Here is a 13,625-nt window from a genome sequence, read left to right as displayed (position 1 = left end):
CTGCAGTGAGAAGCCCGTGCACTGAAACAAGAGAGAAGTCCCTGCTCGCTGCAGCTAGAGAGAAGCCTCTACAGCAATGAAGAGCCAGCACAGCCCGAAGTAAATAAATCTGGGGTCCAGTATTTGGAGTGTTTCTCATTCATCCAAGTTGAGTATGGCCAATTTCACCTGTAACTCAGGACTCCCCCTCAGCTACCTTTGACAGGCAGGAACCCATCATCCCAGGTAAGAGGGCTGGTAGGGCGGGTCCAGGCTTGGTAAAGTCCAGGTGAACTCTGAATTCACCCAGGTTCAGCCCCTCTTCCACACTGCTGGTCTGGGACGCAGCACCCCTTGTGATGGCAAGACGGCTAGAGGGTCTTCCAGCCTTTACCTCCTCATGCAGCCAAGCACAGAAGCAGAAAAGAACCTTCCCATGTATCTATCAGCCAGGTTCAGAATTGAGGAGCATGACGAAGCTGTATGCTGATTGTCACCTCGCTTATTTAAGTTACATGCAGAGCACATCATGCGGAATGAAGGGCAGGATGAATCACAAGCTGGTCTCAAGATTTGCAGATGTGTCAACAACCTCAGAAGGCAGATCTTAACCACTCATGGCAGACAGCAAAGGAACTAAAGAGCCTCCTGATGAGGGAAAGAGGAGAAGTGAAAAAGCTGGCTGAAAACTCAACAAAAAGCAAAGATCGTGGCATCCAGTCCCATCACTTCATGGCTAATAGATGGGGAAAAAGTGGAAACAGTGACAGATGTTATTTTCTTGGGCTCCAAAATCACTACAGATGGTGACTACAGCCATGAAATTAAAAGACACTCACTCCTTGGAAGGAAAGCTATGACCAACCTAGACAGTGTATTAAAAAGCAGAGACATCACTTTGCTGACAAAGGTCCATCTAGTCAAACCTATGGTTTTTCCAGTAGTTGTGTATGGCTGTGAGAGCTGGACCATAAAGAAGGCTGTGCGCTGAAGAATTGATGCTTTCAAATTGTGATGCTAAAGGAGACTCTTGAGTGTCCCTTGGACCGCAAGGTAATCAAACCAGTCAATCCTAAAGGAAATCAACCCGGAGTATTCAATGGAAGGACTGATGCTGAAGCTGAAGTTCCAGTATTTTGGCCACCTAATTTGAAGAGTTGACTCACTGGAAAAGACCCTGATGCTGGGAAGGGTTGAGGGCAGGAGGCGAGGGGGGCGACAGAAGATGAGATAGTTGGATGGCATCATCGAATCACTGGACATGGCTTTGAGCAAACTCCAGGTGAAGGAGCGGGAAGTGTGATGTGCTGCAGTCCATGGGGTCGCAAAGAGTTGGACACGACTTACCAAGTGAGCAACAAGGGGCAAGGAACTGCTTCCCAGAAGTCCCTCAGGCTTCCTCTCAGTCACTTTGGCAGGCTCAGATTGTGTGCTCCTCCCTACCTTGGTCCACAGCAAGAGGGCAACAGAGGTCTCACGTCTGGTTCTTACGCGTCAAAGATCCAGCATCCTTGGCCAAGCACGTGGCTACTCGGAAGGTGAACATGCTCGTGGGGCTCGTGCAAGGGGAAGATGGTGCAGGAGTTGGAAGCCGCAGTGGTGATACAGGCATCATTCAAGTGTTAGGGCATGGGCCTTCTCCGGACCAGATCCTGTGGTCGGCACCAGGCTCTAACAGGGATGACCCCATTGGCTGGAGTGAAGTCTGCAAAGAGAAGGCAGATGGCACCTGGGGCTTGGGAGGTTGGCAGGCCCTGGAGAGCCTTGAAGGCTGTGTTCCAGATATGGGCAGAGAGGAGCTTGTATTCAAGTTGCTGTTTAGTTGCTCAGTTGTGTCCAACATTTTGCGACCCCATGGACCGCAGCCCACCAAGCTCCTCTGCCCATGGGATTTCCCAGGCAAGAATACTGGAGTGGGTAGCTGTTCCCTTCTCCAGGAGATCTTTCCAACCCAGAGATCAAACCCAGGTCCCCTGCATTGCAGGCAGATTCTTTACTGCTGAGCCACTGGGTAATGACTCCCAGGTCTCAGTGGCTCATCCACAGGTCAGCAGGGGGCTCTGCCCATCACAGCCACCCAGGGACCCGCATTGGCTGAAGCGCCAGCCCTGGAACAACTTGGCAATGGTGGGGGAGGTGGAGAAGAGCCCACCAGCTCTTAAGTGCTTCTTCCCCACAGTCAAGGACTGCAGTTCTGCTGTTTCCTTAGCTAAGCAAGTCCGGAAGCCAGCCTCACTTCAAGGGCATCAGTCGGTTCAGTTCAGTTGCTCTGTCGTGTCCGACTCTTTGCGACCCCATGGACTGCAGCACACCAGGCTTCCCTGTACATCACCAACTCCCGGAGCTTGCTCAAACTCATATCCATCCTGTCAGTGATGCCATCTAACCATCTCATCCTCTGCTGTCCCCTTCTCCTCCTATTTGCAATCTTTCCCAGCATCAGGGTCTTTCAAATGAGTCAGTTCTTCGCATCAAGTGGCCAAAGTATTGGAGTTTCAGCTTCAGCATCAGTCCTTCCAATGAGTATTCAGGACTGATTTTCTTTAGGATTGACTGGTTGGATCTCCTTACAGTCCAAGGGACACTCAAGAGTCTTCTCCAACACCACAGTTCAAAAGCATCAATTCTTTGGTGCTCAGCTTTCTTTATGGTCCAACTCATATCCATACATGACTACTGGAAAAACCATAGCTTTGACTAGATGGACCTTTGTCGGCAAAGTAATATCTCTGCTTTTTAATATGCTATGTTGGTCATAGCTTTTCTTCCAAGGAGCAAGCATCTCTTAATTTCATGGCTGCAGTCACCATCTGCAGTGATTTTTGGAGCCCCCCCAAAATAAAGTATGACACTGTTTCCACTGTTTCCCCATCTATTGTGATGGGACCATAATCTTAGTTTTCTGAATGTTGAGTTTTAAGCCAGCTTTTTCAAGGGCATCAGGAGATGCGTTTCCACTGTGTGTCCAGGAGGCGGCGAGTTGGAAATACTTGGAGACCCAGCACTCCTGTTTTCCACGTCAGCCCCAGCCCCCCAGCCCCAATGCTCCCAGGCATCCCTCATTGTTTGCAGGTGCCGCGGGCTACAACGACAGCTGATGAGGTATGGTGGCCTGGATCCCTCGCTGCAGGGAGCGTCATTGTCTTAAGATCTGAGGTGCTGCGTCGGGAAATACGCCACCGGGTTTGCGTGGAGGCCACGCCTCTACTGCCTGCTCCAGCCAATGAGTGAGCTGACAGGGGCGGAAGGTAGGACCCAGGGATGAGGGTTGGTTGGACGGAGAGAGGGAGAAAACTGGCATCTCATCTAAAGACCCTAATCCTATTGGATCAGGGCCCCACTTTATGACTTTATTGAACCTTAATTACTTCCTTAAAAGTTAGAGCTTCAGCATATCAATTTTTGGAAGACAATTCGGTTCATAGCACCCACTGCGTCCCTTCTAGCATGTCTCCAGTAGCGCAGTGAAAGGCAAAAACTCTCACATTCTTTATTTCTTCTGGTGGGTACTCTGTTTCTCTCAAGATACGTCAACTTTAGGTACTTCTTGTCAACTTCCTGCTCCCTTCCCTCCCCCTTACTTTCAGGCTGCTCTTCGAATTTTAAATACCATGACATCTCATTCTCCGAGTCTTATTCTCTCAACCAGCTCTGCCCCCTAGAATGTTCCACAGTGACGAAAATGCTCTCTCTCCATGTCGTCCAACATGGCAGCCACTGGGCACACGTGGCCGCTGCACACTGAAACTGTGGCCAGTGAAACTGGGGCGCTAAATTTTCTTTTTTGGTTAATGTAAGTTAAGATTGGAGCTTCCCCGGTGGCTCAGTGGTAAAGAATCCACCTGCATGCAGTGCAGGAGACTGGAGTTCCGTCCCTGAGTCAGGAAGATCACCTGGAGAAGGACATGGCAACCCACTCCAGTGGGTTGCCTGGAGAATTCCGTGGACAGAGGAGCCTGACAGGCTGCAGTCTGTGGGGTCACAAAAAGTCGGATACGACTGAGTGACTAACACACACACACACACACACACACACACACACACACACACACACACACATTCCATGCTAAACCCTCACTTTATATGGAAAGAAAACCAGACAGGAAGCTAACTCACCGGGGGTCACCACCAGTCTTAGAACAGACAGCCAAAATCATTTTAAGGCCTCACACCGTATCATGTGTACTAAAACAATAACCGCTAACACACACACACACACACGTGCACACACACACACAGCGCGTGAGACAGTGCTGGCTCTGCTGGGTGGCTTTGCACGCATTGAAAATTTTTCACAGCTCCATGAAGTCGGTCTTATTATGTTCCCATTTCACAGATAAGGAAACTGAGGCCCAGGAAGACTAAGCAACTTGTCCTAGATCAATAGCTGCTGCTGCTGCTGCTCCTAAGTCGCTTCAGTTGTGTCCGACTCTGTGCGACCCCATAGACGGCAGCCCACCAGGCTCCGCCGTCCCTGGGATTCTCCAGGCAAGAACACTGGAGTAGGTTGCCATTTCCTTCTCCAATGCATGAAAGTGAAAAGTGAAAGGGAAGTCGCTCAGTCGTGTCTAGCCCTCAGCGACCTCATGGACTGCAGCCCACCAGGCTCCTCCATCCATGGGATTTTCCAGGCAAGAGTGCTGGAGTGGGAGATCGATAGCTACTGAGTGGCAAAGTCAGGCTCCAAATACAGACAGTCTGGCTCCAGAGTCATCTTGGGGAGAGAGCAGCTCCAAGGAAGAGACGCCAGGGTCATCAGAGAAATCCAGAGCAATGCTCTTCCTTTCCTCTTGATCAGTATCTGATCAGGAAAACTGAAACCACTCCAGGCATTTAAGCTAGAGGAAATATAATTAGGGAATTGGACACCAAGAGGCTGAAAAGGCTGGAGGGTAAAAGAGGCATAATCGGGTTACCACTGATTAGTAGCTGCAGGAAGCTGCTAGAATTCCTAGGGTCGGCGTGACAAGAAAATGATGGGGTAGGGAGTTCCCTGGCGGTCAAGTGGTTGGGACTCCATGCTCTCACTGCAGAGGGCCTGGGTTTAATCCCTGATCAAGGAACTAAGATCCTGTACTGTGGTGTCACCTAGAGACTGCGACTGCTCTGTTGCCGAAGTAGGAACCAGGCTGGACTCCTGAAGTTTCAGCTTGGCAGCCTCCCTCAGGGCACTGCCAAAGGCAAGGGGGAAAAAACTTCTGTGTGTGTGTGAGCGCCAAGTCACTTCAGTCATGTCCGTCTCTGTGTGACCCCATGGACTATAGCCCACCAGGCTCCTCTGTCCATGGGATTCTCCAGGCAAAAATACTGGAGTGGATTGTCCCATTACCTCCTCCAGTTTTTATTTTTTTTACTGCCTTTCAACTGCCAGAAACTAATAGGAAATCAGCTGGCAAAGGAGACAGAGAAATAGTTTGCAGCTTCTGGCCCCAGATGTAGAGAGGAAAGATAGGAGCAAGCGTGGGTCTAAGACACACCAACTGTCTTTTCACGTCATGGGGCTGTCCTTGAGGGGTGCTGTGAAGCCTTCTGCTGTGTGGGCTGTCACTCTTGGAGGGGACCCAGCCCTCACTTTGCTTTGTCCTCAGAATCACAACCCAACTATCGAGGAGGCTCAGCAGTGAAGAGGAGATGGGACAAGCTGGTAGAGGAGAGGGGGAGATGACTCCTTCCCCCTAAGCCCTGCTTAACCCTGCCTTTCTTCCCGGCATGTCCCAGGAATTATCAGAGCGGGCTCTGCCTCTTCCCTGGAAGGAGCTCTACTTCACTCTTCCTGACCCAGCTCACTTTATCCAGTCTTCTGTCTGTGCTTCTCATACACCTCATGGAGACCTGATGTGTCTTCATGAAGGGCCTTGTTAAGACAAATAGCCAGTGCTCCATGCCAGTGGGCATCTAAGTGCCAAAAGCACAGACCATATCTCGTGGGAGATGAGCCCCAGGCCTGGAGAGGGAGTGAGTGGATGCATGGGTGTCCTGGAAAGACACAGCTCTCTGGTCTCCCGCCAGGTGTACAGGACGTAGGATTGCCTTGTACGGTTGTACAGGTCTCTCACTGAACAAGGACATCACAACTAAAGGGGGGTCGTTTACATGGAAATCATAGGTTTGTAAACTAATGACAGTTTTCTAGCAAGTGGCAGAAAAGGTCTCTTGTTCTAGCCAAATTAATGTAGCAGGACAATTTCTCAGGTGAGTGGAGATCCCCCCAGTGGCTCAGAGGCAAAGAATCCCCCTTCCAATGCAAGAGACACAGGTGACTTGAGTTCAATCCTTGAGTTGGGAATATCCCTGGAAAAGGAAATGGCAACCCACTCCAGTATTCTCGCCTGGACAATCCCATGGACAGAGGAGCCTGGTGGGCTACAGTCCAAGGGGTTGCAAGGAGTCGGACATGACTGATCAACTGAGTGTGCACGTGGACACAGTAAAGGAGAGTCTTGATCCTTGGTGGGTTGGAGGCCAAGGAAGTGGGAGGGAAAGGAAAGGACTGTGTGAGGGAACTCCCAAGAATCCCAGAGGAAGACACAAAGGTGGAAGGAGGGGCAGTTTGGTGGCATAGACATGAGGTCAGAAAAGGGAGTTGCTTTCAGCAGAAAGGTGGATGTACAGCTCATTGGGGTCCGAGGGGCAGGGAGAACAGAGGTCCCATCCAGAGCTTTCAAACCCCTCCATCTCGACTCCTCACCATCTCTTACTCCAACAGCTGCTTCACCAGAAGTGGACGGAAGGTCAGTGTCCACCCAGGGGTATCCAGGTTCAGAGAGGCATAGGACACTGAAGCTGTTGGGAACGGAAGAGCTCTGGGGACGCTGGGAAGGGCCCCAGCTGCTCCTGTGGCTTGGCCTGCCCGGACAGTTCTGCTTTCAGGATGACATTTGTTGGGAAACAGGTGAAGGTCCTCAACAGGCACAAACTTCCGGTTAGAAGATGACTGCGTTCTGGGGGCCTAATGCATGGTGAGTCTGGGTAACAGGACTGTATGGTACACTTGAAGATGGCTAAGATGGTAGATTTTTTTTTTAATATCTACTTATTTGGCTGCACCAGGTCTTAGTTGGGGCACACAGCATCTTTGATTTTTGTTGTGGCATGCGGGATCTTTAGTTTCGGCATGTGGGATTTAGTTCCCTGACCAGGGATTGAACCCGGGCCCTTCTGCATTGGGAGTGAGGAATCTTAGCCACTGCACCCCCAGGGAAGTCCCAGGACAGTAGATCTTAAATGGTCTCACCACACGTTAAAAAAAATAATGGTACCCATGTGAAGTGAAGGAGCTGTTAGCTAACCTTATAATGAGGTACTCACTTCTCAATATATATTGCATATCGAATCATCAGTTTGTGCATCTTAAACACAAACTTATATGCTAATTATATCTCAATAAAGCTGGGGAAAAGAAACTCAAATGACACTTCTGTCCTTCCACTCAGCCACCCCAGCTTACAAAAGCAATCTTCATGGTAAAATCTTTTGAAAAATCCCCCCAAAATGGGAAGAAGAAAATAAGTATCATCCAGAATCTCACAGGGGCTTTCCTGGCAGTCCAGTGGTTAAGACACTGCACTTCTACTGCAGGGGCCAGGGGGTTTGATCCCTGGTTGGGGAGCTAAGATCCTCCATGGCCAAAAGATAGAGGAAAATATTACCCAGAATCTCATAAACCAAGTTATTCAGATTGTCACAGGGAGACCTGATCCTTCATGTAGAAAACCCTCACAACCCACCACCTCCTCTTCTCTGGGTTCATCTCTTCGCTTTCTGGAATACATCCTTGAAGTTATTTTTACAAGGAAGAGAATACCTAGGTGTGGGAGGATATAATGTGGAGAGGTGCCGTTTAGTCAAGAAAAATACTATATACCAGCAGTAACCAGTCAGGAAATTAACAGAAAAATCAGATAAGCTTCCCAAGAGCAATTAAAAAACCAGGAAGTAGCCAAATGAAGAATGCCAGAGACCTTTATGGAGATGTCAAATAAAAACAGCCCTGAAAAAAAAGAAAAACAGCCCTGGACTGAGATAACTTTATTCAAAAAGCCCGCTTGCAGTAAGGAGAATGCTCTGAGCTCAGAAATATGCAAGCTTCTCAGAATCAACCAGAAAAAGTCTTTGCTTGTCTAGGGTAAGAGGGGTTCCCCATAAAGGGGAAGTTGATTAGTTGAGGAAAAGTAACCACCGTGGTTGGCAAAACACTTAGGAAGTGTGTCTTCTCCGGGTCAGCAGTTCTCAGGAGAAGCTGACAAGGGGGCCCGTCCCACTTTTCAGTCCTCAGGAGGCGAGGGAAACTATTTGAGGGCCAGTGGGGAGAAGAGAAGCCAGACTTAAGCTTGCTCAGAGCAAAGCAGAGGGTGAGGGATCAGCCGTGAACACCTGGTTGGACAAAATATTGAAATCTTGTTCAAGGACCACCTGAATAAATGGCTGATCTATGGGCTTCACAATATGCCATTGCAATCCGCCTCCACGTTCTGATATGGCCTGCCAGCAAATTTGATTCTTTATCTCCTGTTTATCTCTTTGGTTCATTAAATTCACTATTGTGTCCAGAGATGGTGGAACAGTCTCTGACGTCTAATCAGTTCTTGATACAAATATATTCTTTTAAAACAAATTTTAGGACTTCCCTGGTAGCTCGGGGGTAAAGATCCACCTGCCAATGCAGGGGACATGGGTTTGATCCCACATGCTGCGGAGCAGCTAAGACCAGAAACCACAACTGTTGGGCCTGTGCTCTAGAGCCTGGGGGCTACAACTACCGAGCCCACATGCCCGAAGTTTGTGCTCTGCAACAAGAGAAGCCACCACAACGAGAAGCTTGAGCACCACAACTCAAGGAAAAGCCTGAGGAGCAGCAAAGATCCAGCACAGCCAAAAATAAATACAATTATTTATTTTTTTTAATTTAAAGAGAATTCCCAGTAGTCCATTGGTTAGGACTCTGCCGAGGAGGGCCTGGGTTCAATCCCTGGTCCAGGAACTAAATTCCTAAAGCCAAGTGGTGCAGCAAAATATATATATTATATATATATATATATATATATATATATATATATATATATATTTAAATGGAGCTATTATTGACATAGAATACTGTATGAGATTGTGTTGTAACTATGATAATTTGATACACAATGATCTGTACATACAATTACACATTGCAGTATGATTACTACCACTATCTTGGAGCACCTCCATTGCATCATGTAATTATCATTTCTTTTCTTGTGGTGAATAAAAATATTAATATATTCACTGTAAAAGGCCACCAGTGCCTGGTCCCACCCTCCAGTCCACAGGTCCTGGTGGCGCGGCTCCTGAGTGGGGCTGAAGCATTAACGTTTGTCTTAACACAGTTCCTGGATGATTTGTATTAGAACCACCGATCTAATCACAAGTGCAGAGGCCACTGGCCAGCTCTGTCTCTTTAAAAAGGATTTGTTTTCTCTGCTCTGACCCTTTCTGGTATTTAATTTCTCCCCCTCTCTCAATCTGCCTAAACCATCTCACCAGCCAAGAATGTGAGTAATGTGTTTCAAATATTTTCAGTTCCCATTTAAGCCCATTTAATGCTTGTTCACTGCCAGCAGGCAGACTATCTTTTAGACTATCAGCCTATTTGAACTCCCTCCCCTAGTTTAACCCCCAATCTGCCTCTCCCCCCATAAAATCCAAGCTCTTCCCAGTGGGAGATGAAGGAGCAGAGGGCAAGAGGGGCCTGGCCCAGCAGGTCTTGTAGTCATGGTTTTGGTAGGGGGGCAATGGAAAGCTGTGAAAGGTCTTCCCCGTCATGGGAGGGTTTAAGCTGGGAGAGACATCACTAGATGCTCATTTAAAACATCTGGGGAATTCCCAGGTGGTCTAGTGGTTAAGACTCCCTGCTTCCAATGCAACATGCTCAAGTTCAGTCTCTGATTGGGGAACTAAGATCCCACATGTGTGATGAGGGAGGAAAAAAAAGAGGAATCCTACAGAAGTGACTTAACTGGGTGGTTTGGGCTTAGGGTCTCCCACGACCTTGGGCTGGGGCCAGGATCACCGAAAGATTTGATGGGGGATGGAGGGCTCACTTCCAATGACGTTCACTCGTGTGGCTGGCATGCTGCTGCTGGATGTTTGCAGGGAGCCTCAGTTCCTGTCCACGTGAGCCTCTCCACAAGGCTGCTTGAGTATCCTCGAAATGCAGTAGCTGGTTTCCCACAGAAGAGGTGATTCAAGAGAACAAGGTGGAAGTCATAAAGGACCTAAAACATCCAGTCTCGGAAGTCACACTGTCACTTCCACAGCATTCAACTGGTCACACAGACCAGTCCTGATTCGATGTGAGGAGTGACTATAGACAAAATGTGAAGATCATTTGAATTTACTTGGCTGCAAGAGGTCCTAATTATGGCATATGGGATCTCATTCCCTGACCGGGGATCGAGCCTGCGTCCCCTGCATTGCAGCGCGGATTCTTAACCGCTAGATCCCCACGGAGGTTCTGTGTGTTTCTTTCCATTAGATGCACTTTGTAACCTGCATCTTGTAACGTGTTCAAAATAAATAATATTTTTAAATTAAAAAAGTTATGCCGTGGGAAAATATTCAATGCCACTGGTCAGTGTTCATTATTGACTGTTACATGAAAAAAATTAAGTTGTCAAACGGCAATCTTTTACACCCGTGTAGAAAAAAGACGGTATAGGAATACAACAAAATATTACCATTAACCGCTCATTGGTGGGATCAGTGATGAACTTTACTTTCTCCTTTGGAGTCGTCGAGATTTTACAAACGTTCTACATTAAGTACCACGAGTTTTGATTTTTTTGGTCGTTAAAATTGTTATTAGTAAAAACTACAAGTCCCGACAGACATTGCGCCTCCAACTTCTGAAGACAGGCCTTCCCCCGATGCAATGAACGCTGGGATTCGCAGTCCAATCCCCGAAGCAAGGTGGGACGCACAATACCGGCACAGATGACAGAGGAGGGATCACCACCATTTCGACCAGTGGACAGTGCGCACTGGTCCTGAGTGGCGCACGGAAAACCAATAGGTAAGCGGCTAAGCCTGAGTGACGTGTACTTCAGCCTACGGGCGGCCCATGGGGCGGGGCGGGCCTCGGCGGCCGTAGTGCGAACCATGGGAGGCGGCTGGTGGTGGGCTCGAGCCGCCCGCCTTGCCCGACTCCGCTTCCGGGGGGCGCTGCTGCCGCCTCCACGGCCCCGGAGCGGGGGCGCCCGGGGGTCCTTTGCCCCTGGCCACGGCCCCCGCGCTGGGGCTTCGCCGCCGCCCGTGTCCGAGCTGGACCGCGCAGACGCCTGGCTCCTCCGGAAGGCTCATGAGACAGGTCTGGGGCTGGAGCTGGGGTCAGCCTGGATGGGAGACGGGGTTCCGCCTAGCCAACCTGCACGCGCGCACGAGAGGAGGATGGGGGTGGGATTTCTACTGGAAACGGGGCCCGAGCTTAGAAGGGAGAAGGGCTTCCGTGTAAACGCAGGGAAGTGGCTGGCCGTAGGAGCGCAGTCTGTGCGCACAGGAGAAGGGCTTGCGGATGGGACGGTGGGTCTGGTTTGTGGGGTGCAGTAGGAATTGGAGAGGTTCGTCTGCCCAGGACAGGGAGCCTTATCCAACTGCGCTGTCTAGATGGGAGAGGCTTCCAAAGAGGGCTTTGGGCGGGGGAATTGAATGCAAGAGGGGGCCTTGTTGGAGGGGCCAGTTCAGGTTAGGGGACCGCTCTGCATAAGGCGGGAGCGTAGAGCCCCACAGAAAAGGAGGGAAGTTCCGGATTGGAAGAGGGAACAACCAATAGAAGAAAACCTCTCGACTGATTGGAGGGCGTGGTGCCTGGTTGTAGGGGGCGGGGCTTCACGTGGGCATTGGCGGTGCTGATTGGAGAGGAGGTCTTCTAGGTACAGGATGGGATAGGGGTGGTGGGATTGTAACCCGACCAGTCCTGGCTAGTGACACACCAGGGACTTGAATGGATGTGAATGACATCGAGGAGGAGCATACCCACTAGCAGTGAGGTTTCAGAAAGCTGAAGGGGAGGCTGGAGAGAGGCCTGGGAAAGTAGGGGGGTAACAATTTGTTGGGGGATCTGAGAAAGAAGTGGGGCGGGGCGAGCCCATGGGGATACACGTGTGGCATCGACGCTGGCCCAGATGACCTCTTGGGATCTTTCTGTTCTCAGATTTGTTGTTCAGTCGCTCAATCATGTCTGACTCTTTGCGACCCCATGGGACTGCCAGCTGGCCAGGCTTCCCTGTCCTTCACCGTCTCCCCAAGCTTGCTCAAACTCATGTCCTTTGAGTCAGTGATACCATCCAACCATCTCATCCTCTGTCACCCCCTTCTCCTCCTGCCCTCAATGTTTCCCAGCATCAGATCCTCAGATACAGGTTCTGCAATTTTGATCCTAAATTCTCCTCAACTCATGTCTTGCATCTTTGGTGTTGCAAAGTTTGGGGTGGGGAGGGACTCGGAGGTGGAGTCGTGAGAGGGTTTTGGGCAGATAGACTTTGGTAGGTGGGCCGCCCGGACAACGTGGGGATTTAGGGCCGCACAGGGTGGTCGGATGAAGAGGCACCCCTCAGTGGACTATCTGGGCTAGGGGGTTGGGGACAGGGTTTGGGCTGACGCTGACTTTTCTGCCCTGCCGCCACCCCCAGCCTTCCTCTCATGGTTCCGCAATGGCCTCCTGGCATCGGGCATCGGGGTCATCTCCTTCATGCAGAGTGACATGGGCCGGGAGGCCGCCTATGGTGAGTGTAGACTCCCCGCAGCCTGCAAGTTAGACTGTGTCCTGCCCCACCCAGTCACCCCCTGTAGTAAATGAACCCCTCCTGCTTCCCCCACCAGAAACGCCTCCTCCATTTGTGAGTGTCCTCCTTCTCCCCACCTCATCGCTACATCGTGGGCACCGGACCCACCAGATGGGGTGGCTCAGGGCAGGGCTGTGGGTCCGTGCCCTTTCCAATCTGACTTCTCAGCAAAGATGCGGGTCCCTGTCTCAGCCCTTCATGCTGCCCCCACTCCCATCTTATCTTTGCTCTCAGACAGGCCTCCCCCCTCCAAGCCCTAGCCACCCGCTCTGATTCCCTCGCATGTCCCCAACCTTGGCTCTGTACCGCCCCTCACCCTGCCGTTGAGTGTGCCCCACTCCCCTTCTAACGCCACCTCTGGCCCCCAACCCACCTGGGTCCCCAGGATCGGGCTCCCTGACCCTGTCCCCCTCTCTGTCCCACAGGCTTCTTCCTGCTAGGCGGCCTGTGCGTGGTGTGGGGCGGCGCCTCCTACGTGGTGGGCCTGGCGGCGCTGCGGGGGCCCATGCAGCTCTCGGTGGGGGGCGCGGCTGCGGGCGTGGGGGCCGTGCTGGCCGCCGGCCTGCTCTGGGCTTGTGCCGTCGGCCTCTACATGGGCCAGCTGGAGCTGGACGTAGAACTGGTACCCGAGGATGACGGAACCGCAGCGGCCGACGGGCCTGATGAGGCGGGCCGGCCTCCACCCGAGTGAGCCACAGGGAACCGGCCGGGCGCTGGCCAGCCCGGCCCGGAGGACCGGGACATTAAAACCTGACCCTTCCCGTGCTCCAGATTCCGAGTGGTGGTTTCTTTGGCAGGGATGCTGAGCCAAGGGGGAGGGGAGGGGCGGGTGGGGAC

At 51.1% G+C, this 13,625-nt stretch overlaps 1 protein-coding gene across 1 annotated transcript; it reads left to right on the top strand.

Annotated features, from left to right (window-relative positions):
* The first annotated feature begins 11,106 nt into the window (after window positions 1-11,106).
* TMEM160 (transmembrane protein 160) lies at window positions 11,107-13,479 on the top strand. Its single transcript, XM_068991654.1, has 3 exons — window positions 11,107-11,314; window positions 12,636-12,728; window positions 13,214-13,479. The coding sequence occupies exons 1-3, from the start codon at window positions 11,107-11,109 to the stop codon at window positions 13,477-13,479; spliced, it is 567 nt and encodes a 188-aa protein (XP_068847755.1).
* Window positions 13,480-13,625: the final 146 nt, after the last annotated feature.

The sequence above is a fragment of the Capricornis sumatraensis genome, chromosome 20 (genome assembly GCF_032405125.1).
Source record: "Capricornis sumatraensis isolate serow.1 chromosome 20, serow.2, whole genome shotgun sequence".
Taxonomy (NCBI): Eukaryota; Metazoa; Chordata; class Mammalia; order Artiodactyla; family Bovidae; genus Capricornis; species Capricornis sumatraensis.
This window is presented reverse-complemented; position numbering and strand designations above follow the sequence as displayed.